The sequence below is a fragment of the Aphelocoma coerulescens genome, chromosome 15 (assembly GCF_041296385.1).
Source record: "Aphelocoma coerulescens isolate FSJ_1873_10779 chromosome 15, UR_Acoe_1.0, whole genome shotgun sequence".
In the NCBI taxonomy this organism is placed as follows: Eukaryota; Metazoa; Chordata; class Aves; order Passeriformes; family Corvidae; genus Aphelocoma; species Aphelocoma coerulescens.
The window spans coordinates 7,737,480-7,755,361 of NC_091029.1; the positions used below are offsets into that span (position 1 = coordinate 7,737,480).

General features: G+C 39.9%; 1 protein-coding gene across 5 annotated transcripts; it reads right to left on the reverse strand.

Annotated features, from left to right (window-relative positions):
• Positions 1-636: 636 nt before the first annotated feature.
• COMT (catechol-O-methyltransferase) lies at positions 637-17,236 on the reverse strand. 5 transcript variants are annotated; one of them, XM_069030542.1, is made up of 7 exons: positions 17,068-17,236; positions 16,325-16,383; positions 15,674-15,726; positions 7,748-8,030; positions 5,775-5,968; positions 4,411-4,542; positions 637-1,941 (listed from the first exon to the last, which is right to left on the reverse strand). In XM_069030542.1, the coding sequence occupies exons 4-7, from the start codon at positions 8,028-8,030 to the stop codon at positions 1,762-1,764; spliced, it is 789 nt and encodes a 262-aa protein (XP_068886643.1). In that variant the 5' UTR covers positions 15,674-15,726; positions 16,325-16,383; positions 17,068-17,236; the 3' UTR covers positions 637-1,761. The 5 variants fall into 5 exon arrangements, with proteins under 5 accessions (XP_068886643.1, XP_068886644.1, XP_068886646.1 ...); XM_069030543.1 differs by lacking the exon at positions 16,325-16,383; XM_069030545.1 differs by lacking the exon at positions 15,674-15,726.
• Between the last annotated feature and the right edge of the window lie 646 nt (positions 17,237-17,882).

A 17,882-nucleotide genomic window follows, 5' to 3' on the forward strand; every position in this document is an offset into this window, starting at 1 on the left:
GCAACCTACCTGAAGGACTTTCGTCCAATGACTTTGAGTTTAGCTGAAGGCCAAGAGGATGTGCTGCTGAGCAATGTTACAGAACTAATCACTGACTTGCAGTACGAGATGAAAGTGTTAGACTCAGTGTCGACTCTACACAGAACAGCACAACAGAGTCACATGAGGCTGCTTCTGCATAATCTAATCCACTACAGGAAAACTTGTGTATTTCTCAGTATGACAGAGTTTAATTTGTTAGAAAAACTCTGATAGTGTTGCCTTCTCCTTCCTATCCCTATGAAACTGCTAAAACTTTACAAGCTGACTGGGTCACCGTGGCTTGCTTGGTCATTTCTAAACTGACTCCGTCACCTTAGCCTGCTCTAGTTTTCTTTTACACTGCATGGTGATCCTCTGCTCCTTACTGGTGTCTTGGAGGTGGATTTTCTGCAGCACACAGGCCAGGGGAGGGACCACTGTAGTAAGGTGGGCTGTACAAGGAAGAAACTCGTAACAGGCTTGAAAGAATTCATACTGGGAAAGACAAGAATGGTTATCCTTGGTTTTAACTCTGGTTTTCAACTGTTGGATCTTTCTGTGGCTGTTTCAAATCTGAAAGCCTCATGTGCAGTACAGAATTAATTGGAAAAAACGGAAGTCATGCCCCTGCTCTATTGTTTTTTATTTTTTATTTATAAATGTGACCATGTCTGCCTTACATAATCACAGCAGGACATGCTAGGAAATGCCACTGGATTTCTGCATTGTTCAGGTGAGTTAGAGATGGTATTTGGCTTTGAATCTTCTCAATGACACTCCAGACTATTCACATAGTGTAACAGCACTGAGGTTAACCAGGGCATGCAGGACCCACCTGCTAAAACCCAGTCTCTCTGGCCTTTATTTTTATACAGCATCTTAAACATACACAGCACTTCAGAGTAAGCAGCTTGCCCTGCCCCTAAAAAGCACGTACTATGTATGTACAGGATAATGAGGGGATAAACAGCATTTTCTCAAGGTCAAATATTATGTAGTTTTGTATTCTTTTGGAAAGAGTCTGCGCCTTTTGTTAAGTAACAAAACTTGTCTGTTACTATGTTTATTTTAATCTGTTTACTACTTCGGTTTTCCCTGCCTCTGCATGGGCAGATTAATAACTTTATTTGTTTGTGTTTTCAAAATTCTGGTTTTTTCTCATCACTGCATGGGTCTGTCTTCTTTCAGTGCATCCTCTTTTCTCTCACATAGAGATGATTAACTTTTGCAGTAAATGTGCAAAGAAGTATCTGATCTCACAAGAGGAGCCTTCACTGCATCAAGAGGCATGCTAGTAATTTAGCAAATATAGGGCACATTAAATGGTCTTTTCTTGCAACATGGATGTTTTTTCCCCACTCTTGCTAATGATTAATGAGTTTAGCCTGGGGACACAAGTCTTCAGAAGTTGCAGTGTATTTCTCCACCTCACCCTAAACCCAAACTGTGGTTGTTCAAGCTTGAGCTCAAAATGACAGACTCTGTTGTTTGATGATGTGTTGGCCAAGGCAGGGCAATGTGCATCACCTTGGGTTTGCTGAAATAATGTGGAACAATGGCACAGACCCTACTTACTCCTGATCTTGATTTCTACCTCGCCTAAAAAGTTCACTAGCGCTTGTTTAACTACAGGCTCCAAAAAAAAAAAAAATTAATAAAAAACTTTAAAGCATGGACAAGTTAACCTGTGCAGTTGCATTTACATCATTTGAAACAAAAGTTGATTATTAATGGCTCCCTTTATCCCAAAAACACAGCCTTCTCCATAGCGTCTTCCACTTGCATATATTCCAGATGAGATGGGTAGCTAGTGCATTGGAAATGGGGGCTCTTGCGGACGTAGTTAAGGAAATCTGGAGCTCCTGGGAAAATTACATTGTCAGCCAGAAGAACTGAGCCCTTCCTCAGCAAGTTGCATTCCTAGAAAGAAGAGAAATTGCTTCATAGTAGCTGTTAAGCAGATACTGGCTTGAATGCAATATACTTTCATGTTAACCAGGTCATGCTCAAGTGCCTGCGTCCAAAAAGCCATTGTGGTACAGGTCTGGAAGGTCAAAGAGACACGGGAGAAGCTGACTAACTCTGGGATCCTTTGTGGTCATTTGCTGACATTTTCTGTTAATTAGCAGAACATTAGAGATACTGATTCTGAAATAGCAAATCAAGTGGAAGTGTGTGTTTTGCTCATCAGCTTGTTTCCAGCTATGTCTGTGTGATCAGTAAGGTGGCTTTGTTTTGGCTGTCATGGCTCCTGTTTAAAAACTTTTTAAATATGGCATTAAACAGTTGTAGTAGCTGTTTAGGTTGCCTGGGAGCCTAGCATGTACTGCTTTGGCCAGTCTCAGTCAGACTCCAAAACCACTAAAAGAATGAAAGATATTTTCTGCACTTGTTTTCCTTTCACCTTACACAACTTCGTGCCATTTTGTTCGGCTTCTGGGTGTGAAGCAAGGTTTGTGCACAACGAAGAACACCAACAAATTTCCACAAGACACAATTAACTTGCAATAGTCACTTCAAGTGCAATGTTTATTCTCAGTAAACCTAAGAACCTAATTTTTACTGGTATTTTTTGTCTAGGAGGAGTTGCTTATCTGGGCTTACCAGCTGTTTTAAAACAAAAGTCTGTAGCTAAACTGGGTTGTTGTTATCCTGTGGTTATAGGCAGCAGCTGTAGCCAAAATATGGGTGTTTTTTGTCACTCCCAGTCTATGAAAGCAGTTCTGTTGATGAGTGTGCTGCAGAAGCCATTGAGCTTATTGCTCTTGCCTCTGGGGACTGAACACCAGTCAGCACAGTAGAAGTGATTTTAGAGACATGTCAAATACCCTCCAGTCTGTTTCTACTGCACAGCTTACAGAAGCCTGCAAGAGACAACATACTGGATTTTCCACTGGGCATCAGGATTTCAGATGCTCTTCATGTCTGGCTTTTTTGTCTGGACCACTTCCAACATATACATATTTCATCTGAATATATTCATATTTCAGATTGACTATTCATACTGCAATACCTGCCGAAAGTACATTTTAGAAGGTTTGTAACATCTGAGAAAATCTGAGGATCTGTTCTTTGTCTTTCTCCTCTTAATTTTGCGGGAGTTGTTTGCAACTTTGTATCACAGTTGCATCAGACTGACCACTACCGTGGAACTAAATTCTCTGTTTGTTTTGGCTGTGTTGTGAAGGCTAAGTTCTGATAAGTATGTGCTGTGGAAAGAGCTCAGTCATCCTTACACAGGCAGTTTAAAAGAAAGCATTCTCTGAGTAAAAAATAACTGTAGGGAGTGAACATTTTCTTCAGCTACTGCTGTGTAAATTCAATACTAGCTGTTCGTAACCCCAAACAAATTTCCTTTTCAAACAGCTTTCTGGAGGACAGGGCTTTAAACTAAAAAACCAGGGGGCCTGGATCAGAAAATAATGTTGTAGTCCTCAGGCAGGGGTCAGGAAGTATTTGGCAGGTTCTCAATTTAAGAGGCAGGCTCAAAAAAAGTGGATTTATTTGTGAAAAAAAAAATTTAAAAATGGCACTTCCATAAAAACAGGCAGTTGTAGAAAATTTTATCACCTAGGAGAATATCTGTATGTGCTGTGTTGGTAGGTACAGGTGTTGTCAATCTCAGTTATTTAACACCTGAAAATACCTTCCTATCCAGAAGTCCTGGTAGTTACCTATCACTGCCTACTGCTGTTACAGCCAACTTGGTTTGTAATACATCCAGTAATGGTTAAGGCAGCTTGGGAAGAAATAAGCATAATTTTTCCACATTTGGGACTGGACATAGAGTTGGACAGCATTTCCCTAGGAAGTGCCTGGCTGGGGCAGTCTGCACTCTTCTTATCATTGCTTTGCAGCCAATTAATTAGGGGGAGTGTAAAGACTCCCAGACAAGTCATACTCAGCCATGCTACCAAAATAGTGTTTTATCAAGAGGCTCTGCTGGCACCATAGACCCAGGCAAAAAATGGGGTACTGAGGAAATAAGAGAGGTGGAGCTGGGATATGCAGGTCCCAAGTCTCACCTGCTCCCAGGATCAGGATGGGCTTTGGGTCAAGTGTTCTAGTTAGTGACCATGCAGGCACTCCTAGGGAGTGTAAGACTCAGGCCATGCACTCCTCCAGGTAGGATTTCTACTGCACACCTGTATATTCAGGAAGCAGAATGGTCCAGCAGTACTCACTGAGTCCTGAGCTATGTAGTGTTGGCAGTTGTCCTTAACAAAAGTTTAGGGTCCTGTCCTTCAAATCCTCTTTTCTTATAAGGCTGCTATTTTGGCTGCCAGTCTTCATTTTACAGGAGATGAGGTCCCTCATAAAGAGCGGAGGCCTCACAGACATCAAGGTATTCACTACTTTACTTTTAAGACTGGAATTATGCAAACTGACCTGAAGCAGGATGGTGTCTGGTGTGTATCTGTCTTTCCAGTGGTCCAGGAAGACAAAATCCAGAGTATCCACTTCATATTTTTTTTTTAGCTGGGGAATAATTTCCTCTGAAGGGCCTTCTAGGAGTTTTACCTGAAATACAAATCCATCTGATGAATTGCAAACCATTAAGAAAAATCACATGCTTCCAGCTCATTTTAAATTGTAGCCAGACATCAGAGATCCTGTTTATAGCTCAATATTGTGTCAGTTGAATTATTTGGTAGGGTTAGATGAAATGAACTTTTTTGGTTTTGGCAAACCAACTCAGTTATGTTCCAAAATATGAATTTGGGTGTTTTGGATTTTGTTGATTTTTAAAATAACAGAAAAAGTGGCTTGTTGTTTTTGTTGCATAATGGGTTTCTTTACTGGAAACATGGAAATCTCCTGTTGAAAACAGTGCTTTTAATTACTTTTTTTTTAGTTACATCTCAGTTGAATCTTGAAGTCCAAGGGAAGCAAAAAATGCAGAGAACAGGTTAGGTTAGAATAAAAATGGAGGCTACAGTATGTAAAATTGATATGGCCAGGAGAGGGAAGAAGCAAGACAGAGGTTGTTACATCTTCCTCACAGGTTTATTGGAGTACCTACTGTTAAACTGAAAGCAGCTGCCATACATGGATTTTTGTTAGGCAAGCACCATATAGTGTGAGAGGAGGAAGAAAGTGGTAAAGAAATGTCTGGTTTATGACTCATAGCTGATCAGGACATTAAATCAGATGGGGAAAATGCAGTTTTAGATGTCACTAGTACTTCAGGTTCTCTTCAAGAAGTTAAGAAACATATTAGAAGGTCCCTTGGTGGGACTTATTTCCTCCAGAGTTTCCAGCTCCACTGAAGTGAGATGTCTGCTGAAAGACAGGCACCTCTCAGGCATGAATCCCCCAACCTGAGGCGGGGGGAATATAGACTGGAAACACCTGCATCTTAACCACCTGTAGAGAGTCAGGACACCTCTAACTGCACAAAACTTAATTATATGTACTGTGACCAGCTAGATTTGGGTAAACACTTCTTATCTGAAGTCCACTGCACTTAATACAACTGATTCTTGTGATCTTTTGTAACAAATTGGACTATGGTTCAGTTTTTTGTAGTCAGTCTTGACACAAATTTGAACCTTTTAGTTTATACTGAGAATCCCAGTATTCTTCTGGCTTTTGGGAGGCAACGTAGTGAAGTCCTGCTGTGAGAGGTCAGGCACTGTAACTAAGCATGGAGCTGGTTAAATTTATAAGGCCCATGGGTACAAGGGGGAAAAAAAAGGAATGCCAAGTCTAACCAGTTTTGCTGAAGCGGTAACAGACAAAACGGTATTTACCTTATCTTGTACTCCAGCAAACTCAATCATCTGTTTAGCTACAGCAGCAAATTCTGGGTTGAACTCTACAGTGAGCAGACGAGCTCCTGCCTTCAGTAGCCGAGAAATCCTCACTGCTGAGTAGCCACAGTATGTTCCCAGCTCCAGGGCAACTGATGGATTGGCCTCTTCCACTGTCTTGTCTAGAATTAGACCTGATTAAAATGGGAAAAGGTTAGTTTTTGACAAAATCAAACTGGTTCATATACAGAAGAGCAAGTCAGTGACAAGAAACTTAGAAAATCCATGTACTCAGTTGCTAAGGACATTAAAAAATTAAGAGTTGATGTCAAATTATATACTGTATCCTTTGCAAACTGGTTTATTTGTGATCACGTTAATCATGGACATTTTAAATTTCAGAATTCAAACTTTCAGCTAAAAGAAATATTAGTTTCACAATATACACATTTCTGAGTAAGGAATTCCCTGAATATAACTTATGTAATTCCCTGAATTAACTAATTTATAGTGTTAGAAGGGGAAATGCAGTAATTTTTTCCAAGAACTTATTGCAGTAACTGGCCGTATTTGTGAAATATATAACTACTGGATTTTGAGGGCTCATGTTTGTTGCAAATGTTACATGCTGTGTTCTGATACAAAATTTCTTATCCTAAATATTCATCTTTAAAGGAAAAAGAAAAGTCTACTTACAAAGTTGCAAAATATTTGGTTTCACTACATGAATTTGTGGGATGGAAAGCATTAGTCAATTGTTAACAACAGAAAATGTTCCCAAAAAGAAGTGACAGTGTACTATATTCAGTCCTTTTGAAGAAAAGGATTTATTCGTGAGAAAACTATTTCCTCTTACTTGTATGGCTAGAAACTAGATAACTAAACTGAAAAATTAGTGGAAGGGATTTTATGCTAAGCCATAGTCATTAAGTGATATTTTTCTGGGTGTTGTTTATGAATATGATGATGAGGAGGAGGCACCTTGAGGCTATGTCACTCTTGAAATCTCAGGGCCTAAAGATGCACTAGCTTTGATGGCTCTTATCTGAGGAAAGGCCATCAGAGCAAAACTAGAGTGAAATTATTAAGAATTTAATCACAAATGTTAAAAGTTTAAAGCTTAAAGTATTCCTACTCAGCCACCACCCACTGTTTTGCTGGCCTAAGCACCCCAGCCAGGTATGCTGAGCAGCTACTTTCAAAAACTGTACCCATGTCAGAGGAGCATTTTTATTACAATGCTTACAGTTGTATTTCATTAGCTATGTTAATCCCAGACTAAGCAAATTTCCCCAGAAATTTCCCAGTAAGAGGTACTTTTGTTTATAATTCATAAGGGAACATATTAACATTTTGCCATTATAGTCTTTTGAAAAGATTGCTGCTTTCCTGCAGCTATGAAAAAAGGTTTTTGTTCCCATATTTTTCTTCAGGAGGCAAGAACAAGATGATTTATTTGCTAAATAGCAACAATGTCTGATACTGTATGACATGGATAGGATTTCTCCCTTCAACAGAAACTTCTAATTTATGCTTGCATACACAAAATTCATATAGTTTAACATAATTTGGGTTTTTTTTCAATTTGCTATCTTGTTGTTAAGGACCTGAAAGTATTTAACATAATAAATTATGCCTTAAAGGCACCCTGTGTAAAAAGTGAGGTATAATGCAACCCTAGATTTTTCCCATCAGTTGTCACTCTCTGCTTACACACTTGCAATGTGCACAACACAGAAACCCACATCTGGTCTTGTGACTTTGTGGATGAGTCACTGGATACCCCTCCTCCAAAACATCTGCACGAGCAGGCACCACTGTTCACAGAACTATTCAGCTGACCACAAGGCTGTGTGGGTTGGGTTTTTTGCAGCAGCAGCAGCAGATGGAAGTTGTGATGTGAATACAAATAGATGTCCTATACTGTTCTAGTCTTGAAGGATCTTTCAGATGCTGATCCCTGCTGCAATTACCTTTCTCATTGCCCACATTCATGGCCCACTCTTTCTGGGAGCAGTATTTATCTATAGTGGCCACCACACTACAGGGGTCCCCTCGGACTGCATTCTGCAGCACAAAATTTAAAATCCTCTGTTCTTTGCTCTGATTCATGATGAAATTGGTTACTTTCTCCCGGATTATTTCATTCCAGATAAGGGCAGCAGTGCCATTTCTCCTGATGAGCAACACAATGAGCAGCAAAATGAAGAGCAGGATGAAGACAATGAACAAAGGGACTGAAGAGCTCTCCAGCATCTGGAAGGAAAGAAAAAAACAGCCCGGGGTTAAGGTGGCACGAGAGAGGGCTGTCCTTTTTGTAAATATTGAGCTGAATAACCCACAACCAACCGTACTGAACAGGAACACACAGAATTTAATGATGACTGTGTCTAGAGTAGCTGTAAAAGGCTTCTGTCACTTGGTAATGGATGGTGCTCTATGGCACTTCCTTTAGAAGCCAATTTTACAGGCAGTCAACAAATAGCTTTATTTAATGCTCTGGTCCCTTCCCCCACACAGCTGCTCAGTCCTGGCTCCAAGCATGCCACTGCATGAGGAGCTTCCAGCATCAAATCTATTCTAGCTCAAATAGGAACTACAACATCCTCAAAAATTTTGCCTAAGTTCCCCAAGACCAGCAACAAAGGGATTATCTCATTCTAGGAAACATTCCCCCAGATCTCTTCCTACTTGTTCTTGCTTCTCCTTTTTGTTTCCCCAAAAGTTATCCCAGAAAAATCCTAATTTTTATGGATGGTCTGACCTCCATTCTGTAGTGGGACTCGGCATATACACACAGGAAAAATCTATCCTACTATTTAAATTTTGAATCATCATGCAGAACATTTTGACTTCAGAAGAAGACTGAGTTTCCATGGAGATATACTCAAGACACAGTACAGCTGATTTGGTTCACCCATCCTCTTATCTTAGTTGCAGAACAAGTATGATTGGTTTGGAGCTGTCAAAAGTCTGTTTCTTTTGCTTTTAAGCAGTCACCAATGTTAATAGTTACCTCTAATGCTTTTCTTGCAAAGTCTGACCTGAGACGTTTCCTTTCAGAGCCCGCCAGCGTCATTAGCACATGAAAATCTTGCTTCTTGGACCTTCTGAATATTTTTTCCTAGCTAATATGAGCCTGCTTCATTACTTCAACAGGATCATGAAGACCTGGATGTCAATTTTTCTTCTTATCCTCTGTGCACTAGTAGTTCTACTGACCAGGCCCAATTGTCCTGCACCTTTCAGATGGGACTTCAGCTCTTTCTAGTTTTTCTACATGAAAATGTTTGACATTATCTGTCCACTGAGAACTTCGATAGGGCTCTGAAAATATCATTAGTTTAACATTAAATATCTCTCTAGCTTCACTTGACTAGTCTTTACTTGATATTCATGACAGTTGATTGTATGGTCATTGCTGATGGATTTGGATTACTGACACAGGTAAGAGATAATTATTCTGAACTCCAATGAATGGATGGAGCCCAGAAACCACTTCCTGAGGCCAGCAGGTCTCTAACCTTCCTGCCTCTGGACACATGAAATTGTGACCCTGCACACCCATGACTCACTTGGTGGCAGTCCAGCTGTAGTCAGGTCCCTCTAGAACAGAAGACTGCTGGCATTCAGAATTACTTCACATTACTGCCTCATAATCCTCTGGTTACAATGGATACTTTGGCATTCTCTGAGTAGAGCTTGCTATAAGCTGTTGCTTCAGCACTATGAGATCCTGCCAGCATGTTTGGGGCTGCCCTTCAAAGACCTGTTAGACAGCAAAAGTGGATGAGAGCAGCAGGATGAACTAGGTGGTGTATTTTTGAGGGAACAGCTTTCCTCCTTTATTGCTTAGCATTGATACGAGAGCATTTAATGAGGTTCCTCAAAACAGGGAGAAACAACCTCTGTAGGCTAACTCAACCCTACTCCCTGTCCTGCAGAAAGGCTGAGACTTCTTTTTCAGACTGACTGAAACAAGTACTCGGAGGGATCCACTTTTTACAGTGCCTCAGATCTTTGCACTTGAATCCCACATGAATTCTACCACACATAAGAGGTACCACATGTAGGAGCAGAGCCCACCTGCCTCCATGGATCCTCAGAGGTTGCTCACAGGTAGAAACAACCTACAGAGTACGTGCTGATTTTTCCATTCCTAGATGAGTTTACTTATTTTTGAGGTATCAAGGAATGTTTTTCAACCACTGGGTCTTTTAATTATTATTAATATTTCTGTATAACACCCCACCACCTTCATAAACTGGCAGTGTGGGCTGTTCTTAGCACAGCTCTTTCAGGAGGCAATTATCCTGAAAACCACTTTCCAGAGAAGGTACCTTCTAAAAAGAGAGAAATGGACACATCTTGGTTTTCTTTTCATTTTTTTTTTAAACACAGTTTTTTTCAAAGTTTGTCCCTCTTAATTTCTGTCTTCTTAGGTGTGAAAATAAGTTTAGTGACAGCAGTAGACTGTAAAGGCAGTCTGCCAAGAGCAAGAGGCATTGGTGATGGTCATGCACCGAGAGGGAAAAAAGATCTGTACCAAAATAGGTAATTGCTTTCATATTCTTAGCTGGAAAATATTTGATATGAAAATTAAGTGTGTAATTCAACCAATTTAAAACTACCACTACCTAGGAGACAGTCATGTTATGACAGCTTTAGAAAATGCAACAGTAATTTTAGCTTTATTGTGGATTCATGAGATTCATTAAGTATGCACTAAAACTGAACTTGCACATAGTCAAGTTTCCCATAACCCCTTATTACAAGGCAGTCACTCTTATTATTTAATGTGTACACTGGGGTTCCAAATACACAGGCTAGCACTGCAACCTCTTCTGTTCTTTAGAAGCACCATAATAAAGTGAGCCTTCTCTTTGAAAGCTAAAATTTAAAGTGGAAAATAGGCAAATGAAAAATTCAGCAAGGGAATAAACAGAAAACTGGAGGGACAACATCATGGGAAGGAATGAATAACACGTATCAGTACATCTGTTCTTGAGAAGAGAGAGTTTAAAAGAAAACATATTAAAGTTTCATGCCCAAACCTGTCAAACTACTTATGAGTCTTTCTAAAGCACTGAGTTATTTTCTTATGCATCTAATCTTACTCATTTTGGCAGGTTTCATAAGACCAAATCATAACTTGATAGTGCAGCTCAGCAGTTTTCCCCTGATGCACACCATAATCAAACAATCAGCATTTGAATGGGAGTACCTCTGTTTCAGCCTACAGAGATTTAAAAAGACATTTTCAAGAGAGAAGCAGACACAAAATGTGGGAATCTGCTGCCCCAACTTACCTGCCTGTGGAGATAAAACACCTAAGTCATTCCAATGGCTATAAAAGAAACCTCAAGAGGTTTTTATGGCTCAGACTTAGGGATCTGCTATTATGCCAACAGATGTTAAGTTAGGGGATTCAGTATCCCCTTACTATCACATGATCTTCAGTTTTTCTAAAATCATAAAAATGCCCACATGATGGAGCCCAAACCAATACATCCTGTTCTTTATTCTCATGTGGCTGACTTCAGCCATTTCACCAAAGGTTACAATAAGGATCTTTCAGTAATGCTATTTATCAATCCTCCTGGTACATTTTTCCAACCTCTGCTAAAAAATAGTTGCTTTTAGAATTCCCTGAAGTGAAAAAATAAGGATTAGAACAATTGGTAACATCAATTTTTAAGGTAAGTCCGAGTAACCGGATTGAACTGGGATCTTTTTCAGTGTTTCATAAAAACTGTACAAAGTTTTCATAACATTGTTAGAGGAAGGTGTATGGAAACGTGATGTAAACTACTGATTGCAATTGTCTCTCTGATTCCAAATCAACTCCCTCTGCTAAAAAGTGATGTTTACTGAGAAGAAAAATAAGCATGTGAAAGTAAGCATCTTTAAATGGTCTAAGTTTTAACAAAAGCATATACCTTAGTGAGATTCACACTCAGTGGATTAAACAAGTATCAAATTTGACTATTTAACTATTCTGAAGCTTAGTTCACTACATTATGAGTAATTAAGAAGATGTCATTTCCTACAGATGCAAAAATAAGAGATGACAGATATTGAAATACTTGTGAGGTGGAAAACTGCTGGATAGAACATTTTTCTAATCAAGGTGAATCCTTCTAAGCCTAATTACAGAGCCTCTCATTACAGTTTCAGCTTGGATAAACTGATATTGCTTTGCTTTCTACTGAAAACTAAGTCCTAAACATTATCACAAAAAACTCCACCCTTTTCTAGAAAGACAGCACATACAAGACTGCTGTTCTCCAGGGCTGGAATGAGAGTAAGCTTTGTGACCCTGAGCCAGAGGACTTAGCTGTGAGTCTCATTTTGGCAATGTTTTTCTGATGTGGCCTTGGATGAGCTGTCTTGCCTTCCTCTGTGTTGCCACAAGAGTTAAAGTTACTGCCATGTGTGTAAATTTTCAAGGCATTGTAAAGCTGAATTAACCTTTTTCAGAAAAGTCCCTGCTATGAATATATGGATATATACCAAGACAGCAAATGCCTCTGTGACATTTTTATTCTAGAGTTTATGAACAACTGGGAAAATGTGGAGACAGGCAGTGCTTCAAATGCTTTCCTGAAGTGCTTTCAGCCTGCTGACAATTCAGGCCTTTGAGGAAAGCTGATGGTACATCCAGTCTTGCTATAATTTTTCATGCATTTAATCTAACTGCCAAGTACTGGTTGGTTGTTAAAGAGATTATTAGGAGTCTCCACGCATCCAGACAGTACTTTAGCATTCTGGTGCTAGAGGGTTTAGAATCTAATTTTGACTTTATTAGCTCACATAACTTGGTGAATGGGGAACGCTGGATAAGTTTATGTCATTCAACCTTTTTCAGCTTCTGCTGAAATTAAGCCTTTAGACACTGATGCACTAAAGTATGCAGAGGACTTGCACACTAGTAAGGATACATTAGCTGTTTATGCAGCATTGTGAAAACAATGCAGAAGAGTCAGCACATTTCTACACATATTTTAACAATGTCCTGCACTAGGCCAGAGGAGAACTGTGCTGTGCTGGGACTGAAGTTCCTGACTCTTAGTCCTATGCTGTCTTGAATGAGGCAATCTCTCTTTTGTGGCCTTTTGTTTTTCTTGATGTTTTCCCAGAGCAAGAAAGGCAGAGTATTTTGGTCGAAAGTCTAAACTAACTTCTGCCAAACATATTGTATCCTGTTGCTGTAGGCAACACAATTCAACAGCTTCATAATTTAGTACTTTTAAAGGTCAAAAAATATCTTTTTACCTTCTATTCTTTTGTTACTGTTTATGTATTTTCAAGTGAGTGCAACTGTTCTGTGAAGAATAATCAGCATATTGCCAAATGTGAATAGCTTGTATTTCAATGGAAACTTAGTCTGGGAGCTTGACATTCAGATTTTCCACTGACATCATGAAAACAATCTGAACAGACTTTATATAATTTTTCACTATTTCTTGCCTGAAATCTAGATTTTCCTCTCAGTTTTTTTCAAATTACTATGATTTAGCTTCACTACCATGACTACAAAAATTTCTGTCTTTCATAAATGTAAAGTTCAAATGATTATTTTCTGCCCCCATAGCCTTTTGTCATCTTCTTCACTCTTCTCAGCTTGAAAGGAAACAAATAGAAGTTTCTTCTCACTGAATGAAAGGAAAAGAACAGAAAAGTGCCTATTGCCTACTTGGGAACTCCATCAAATAAGCTTCATAAGGGTGTTTAAATCCATTCTCCCCACATAGATTTCAATTAGGATAATTGCTACCCACTTAAAACTCCCTTCACAGCAGCCATTCTCTAGATGGGATTTGGTGCTATTACCCAAAGCAAAAGGTTTATATAATGGTTATGTGCCCCATAAAGAAGTGCAGTGTTTAGAATGAACTGGCCCCACAGAGAGGCTTCATCTCCACCCAACCATCAGGTCCACAGGAATTTGTAGCAATCCGATCCAGACTGACCTAGTGAACACACTGCATGATTAAAGCCAGAGCTTGGGGTGAGAGAATTCTTCAAGGATAAGAAATGCACTTTACTGGGGCTTAAGCAAAGATAGCTTTTCAGGAATAAGACCTTTTCAGGTACCTCTAGGAAGTGTTTGTTTCTGATAGTCCTTATTCCTACTGGAGCACTCCAGATGTGTTTGTACTATTAGTACCAGTGTTTAAGACCAGTGGTTAGGGTGGCTCAGCAGAACTGTACAAATCCTACCTGGGAGGCAGTGGACTGACAGAAGTAGAAAGCGCTCTGCCCTGACAGCACACTAGGAGCTGGCCTGTGCAAAGTTTTCTAAGCTCATGTTCCCCAGGGGGTAAAATCAAGCTCTCATGGAATGATTTTGCCTCAAATGGAGGTAGGGAGAAAGCACTGGAAGAGGAAAGACCAAAGTGGCTAATGGTCCTCAGAACAGACCTGTTTCAGAGTCTCTTCTTTATATCACAGGGCTGAATCCTTAGTGTCCCAAATCCCCACTGCATGCTCCTGCCCTGCTTCCAAGGCTACCAGCTAATCTACTGTAAATCTGTCTCTCTCCCAGCACAGCTTTCTGCTGTCCACAAGCTGTTCTTCAGGCTAGGGGGAGTGCATGACTGAAACTTGGTAGTAAGGACACCCCCTGAGGGATCTGAAGGATTAGAAAGGAAATCTCTGCTGAAATGATGACCTATTTCTATGGGAACTAACAACTGGAACATGCCAGGCAAGGTGGGATCCACCACAGCACAGCAGGTAACCAAACACCGCGTGGGAAGAGGCAGCGTGAAACAGAGCAGGCTTGAGCACTGGTTTTAAATCCTGAGTGAATGCCCTCCCCAGAAAAGTGCTTGGTGTGGGCACAGAGGGTCTCTGGCTGGAAATTGCTTTCTGAGAGAGCTTTAGAATGGCCTCACACATTAAGATCTGTTTTCAAGAACTGCTGCCAAAATCATGTTTTTTCAAAAAATTCCCAGTCACTTTTAATTCCAGTGATCCTGAAGGAATGCTGAAAGACAGCAGTATGAGACTGGCAGAGATAAACTGGGTACCAGACTGCTGAGAAATATTGCTAAACTTGGGTGGCAAGCAAGTTGCTTGCAGTGTTAATGTGATCAAACTCTTTTCTCACTAATGCAAACTAAAGCTGTAAATCAGGAAGTTTTTCTTTTGCATTTCAATGCTGCAAAGCTGTGCAAATGCATGTGGTTCTGAACCTGAGGGCTTTGTTAGAGAAGTCCATGACTGAGTAAGCAGAAAAAAAGTAAGCTTAAGTGCAGAGACAAAGTAAAGGTTGTTTAAGGTTGTTTACAGAGTTTATCAGTGATGTGGTTGACAGTATTGGTAAATATGAGTTTGTTTTCAAAGGACAGAAGGTAAAAAAAATCCATAATGGGCATCAGAACAATGCTCTATAAGCACCAATATGGCTAGCAAGCAAAAGTACTTGCTTTTTGTCTCTTCTTCAGAAATATTTTGCAGTAGCAGAACTCCTGCTTGAGAATGAAAACCTCCATAAAATGCATCTGCAGCAAAACATTTATAAAAGCAGCTATTCAGTCAAATGTGACTGAACCGAAGCTTGACTTGCATTCAGCTCTTTCTTGAATACAAATGAATACCAAATTCCAGTATACTTATAGCCATAAATTACATTTTCACTTTAGTCAGGGTTATCTCATCTCACTTCTTTCAGCTGTCAAGATTTACAATACAGTACAAATGCACTACACACAAATATGTCCTACTCTTTCTCTGTGAAAGCTGTTGCTGCCCACGGACTGGCTTCCTGACAATGAGTGCCAGTCAGAATGTGGAAAACACCACTTTCAGATGCACTACTGTTTAAAATAGTGACATTATCTAAGATAACAAATCATGTCAAACCTGAGAAATAAGAAATCATAAATATGTACCTTTCTTAGTATAGCAGAAGCTGTTCCCTCCGATCTTTTCCTGTGCTGCTCTCCTGTGGATTTTACAGAATAAGAGTCCAAGAGCCTGCAGTATTCAGTCACATTCGATCACATCACAGGAATAGCTTATCAGTTCTGTTACACAGACTCTAAAAGGAGCAGTGTCCTTTTCCCCAATTCCTCCTTTCACAGATTCTGCACTCCTTAAAGGTGCTCGGTGCTCTAATAACCGTAGAGAAAGCTATTCATCTGTCCCCTAACGACAGTGCGCTTGTTACTTAGTTACAGCACAGTGAATGCTGACAAAGTCAGGTATGAGCCAAATCTGTGCTCAGTGTAAACGCAATGTGTTCAATCAAGCAACTTCAGGAATGAATTTGGCCCAAGGGATTTAGTTCTTTTTTCAGCTCAGATGTGGCATGCTACAGCCAGAGCAGAATTGGTAGGAGCAGGACCTAGGCATGTGGGTTAAATATAGAGTGTTGCTGGAGGCAGGGGAGGTATGTATAGCAAATGGCTTAATAGCAACTACAGGAGGAGCTGCAATCAATACATTATAAATAGCACATTTGAATTTCTGTGGCTTCTAGTTGGGAAAATATTCTGCTACAAACAGCTCTAAGAAAAAAGAAGAGGCTTATTCTGACAAACCTTGTTCTCAGCTTGTCTGTTTATATTGTTTCCTTCGAGGTGGGAACAGTATAATCCAGCTGCAATTAAATTACACCATCAAAGAAAATAAGAAGAAAAACAAAAACCCAAACACAATGTGGTAATAGTTCTCTCCTGTATTCTCACTGCAAAACTCAGACCTAGCCAGCAAGTGTTTGAAGCTCTAGCCTAGAAACTTTTTAAAGACTTAAAGAATGTGTTTGTACCAAATGTGGCAGAAACAGGAGCTGAAGTTCTGAGAATGTCACGCTTTGTCATGTGATAGGGGAGGTCCTTGAAAGAATTAGGGACCACCTGAGAGCATGACAAGAGAAAACCAAATAATTTTAAGCAGATTAATTGAATAAAGAATTGGGGGGAAAAATAGGTAGGTGAAAATTGAAGTGTTTCTAGTAGCTCTAAACAAAACGTAACTAAGACCCTGCAATACAGCACAGTCCCCAAGGTCAATACAGAATAACTTTGAACTATCCCTTCCATGTATAACAGAGCTTTACCTCTATAAATATTTTCTTATAATCCAGAGAGCAAGCAGAACAAAGAATAAGTAAGCAATACTGCACTGCAGCCTCAGTGACAGTAATTTCCTGTCTGGTCAAAAGCTGGTTGTGTCTGCACGATCCCTGATGCCACCCACAATTCAAATTAACAGAGAATTTTTTTTTACTGCCAGGCTGTGGAGAAAGGAGTTTAAAACAGTAAAACATACTCTAAGGACTGACCTTGTGTAAGTAAACAGCTGCTCTTTGGAGAAGTCGTTGCAGTTAACTACAAGTAGTTGTGGGTGGTGTCAGCCCAGCTTCTGCTTAGCAGCATAATTTAGTGCCAAGACGTCCCAGTTTGAGCAACATCCCATGACAACACTTCTAAAAGTCTTTAACTTGGAGCTGAATTGTATTCTTCAGGCTCGAAGCATGGGAGGAGCAAACTTGCTTCTGCCTGCCCACAACTATTGACTTGAGCGATAAAAGCTACGCCTGCAAGTAACCCTTGCTGTTGTCTACATATTTCATTACATAAGTAAAATTGGTGAATGGCAATAACTGCAAATTAGACAAAACTGGAGGTTCAGTTGGTTAAGCCACCCAAACTGTGTGATAATGTCCACAAATTACTTCCAAGTTAATAGAAAGTTGAAATCTTGTAGTATGTTATGGGATATCTTCTTCTGCAAGAAAAGTTTCTTTGGTAGCCTGATAGACATTGGTTTATGCCTTTTTTTAATTTACTTGTTAGCCCATGTCTTGGGGTGACTTTATGATGTGTATCCCATATCGCTGCCCTATGCCCAGAAATTAACTTTGTGCCTTTTTATGCCTCTAAACTAAGCCTGAGAGGGGGAAGGAAAAACTGAGCAAAACTTTTTCAAAGCAGTTTGCAGCTTGTTCAAGGTCACACAGAGATAGCAACTTTTTTTTCCCAGCTGCGGCAGGGGAGGGAGGAAGCACCCGGTTTGCTGCTCCCGGGTCAGCTTTTGGCCAGTTGTTCAGCTTCTTTTTCTCTGGAGAGAGACTGAGAGTTGAATTTTTTTTTTTCT

What these genes read in the sequence shown, in the direction of transcription:
- COMT (XM_069030541.1), bottom strand. Translation starts at nt 8,030, where the DNA reads ATGCTGGAGAGCTCTTCAGTCCCTTTGTTCATTGTCTTCATCCTGCTC. An exon ending in GAATGTGGGCAATGAGAAAG is followed by an intron (nt 5,969 to 7,747) that starts GTAATTGCAGCA and finishes CATTTTAATCAG; the next exon opens with GTCTAATTCTAGACAAGACA. An exon ending in TTGCTGGAGTACAAGATAAG is followed by an intron (nt 4,543 to 5,774) that starts GTAAATACCGTT and finishes TTTGTATTTCAG; the next exon opens with GTAAAACTCCTAGAAGGCCC.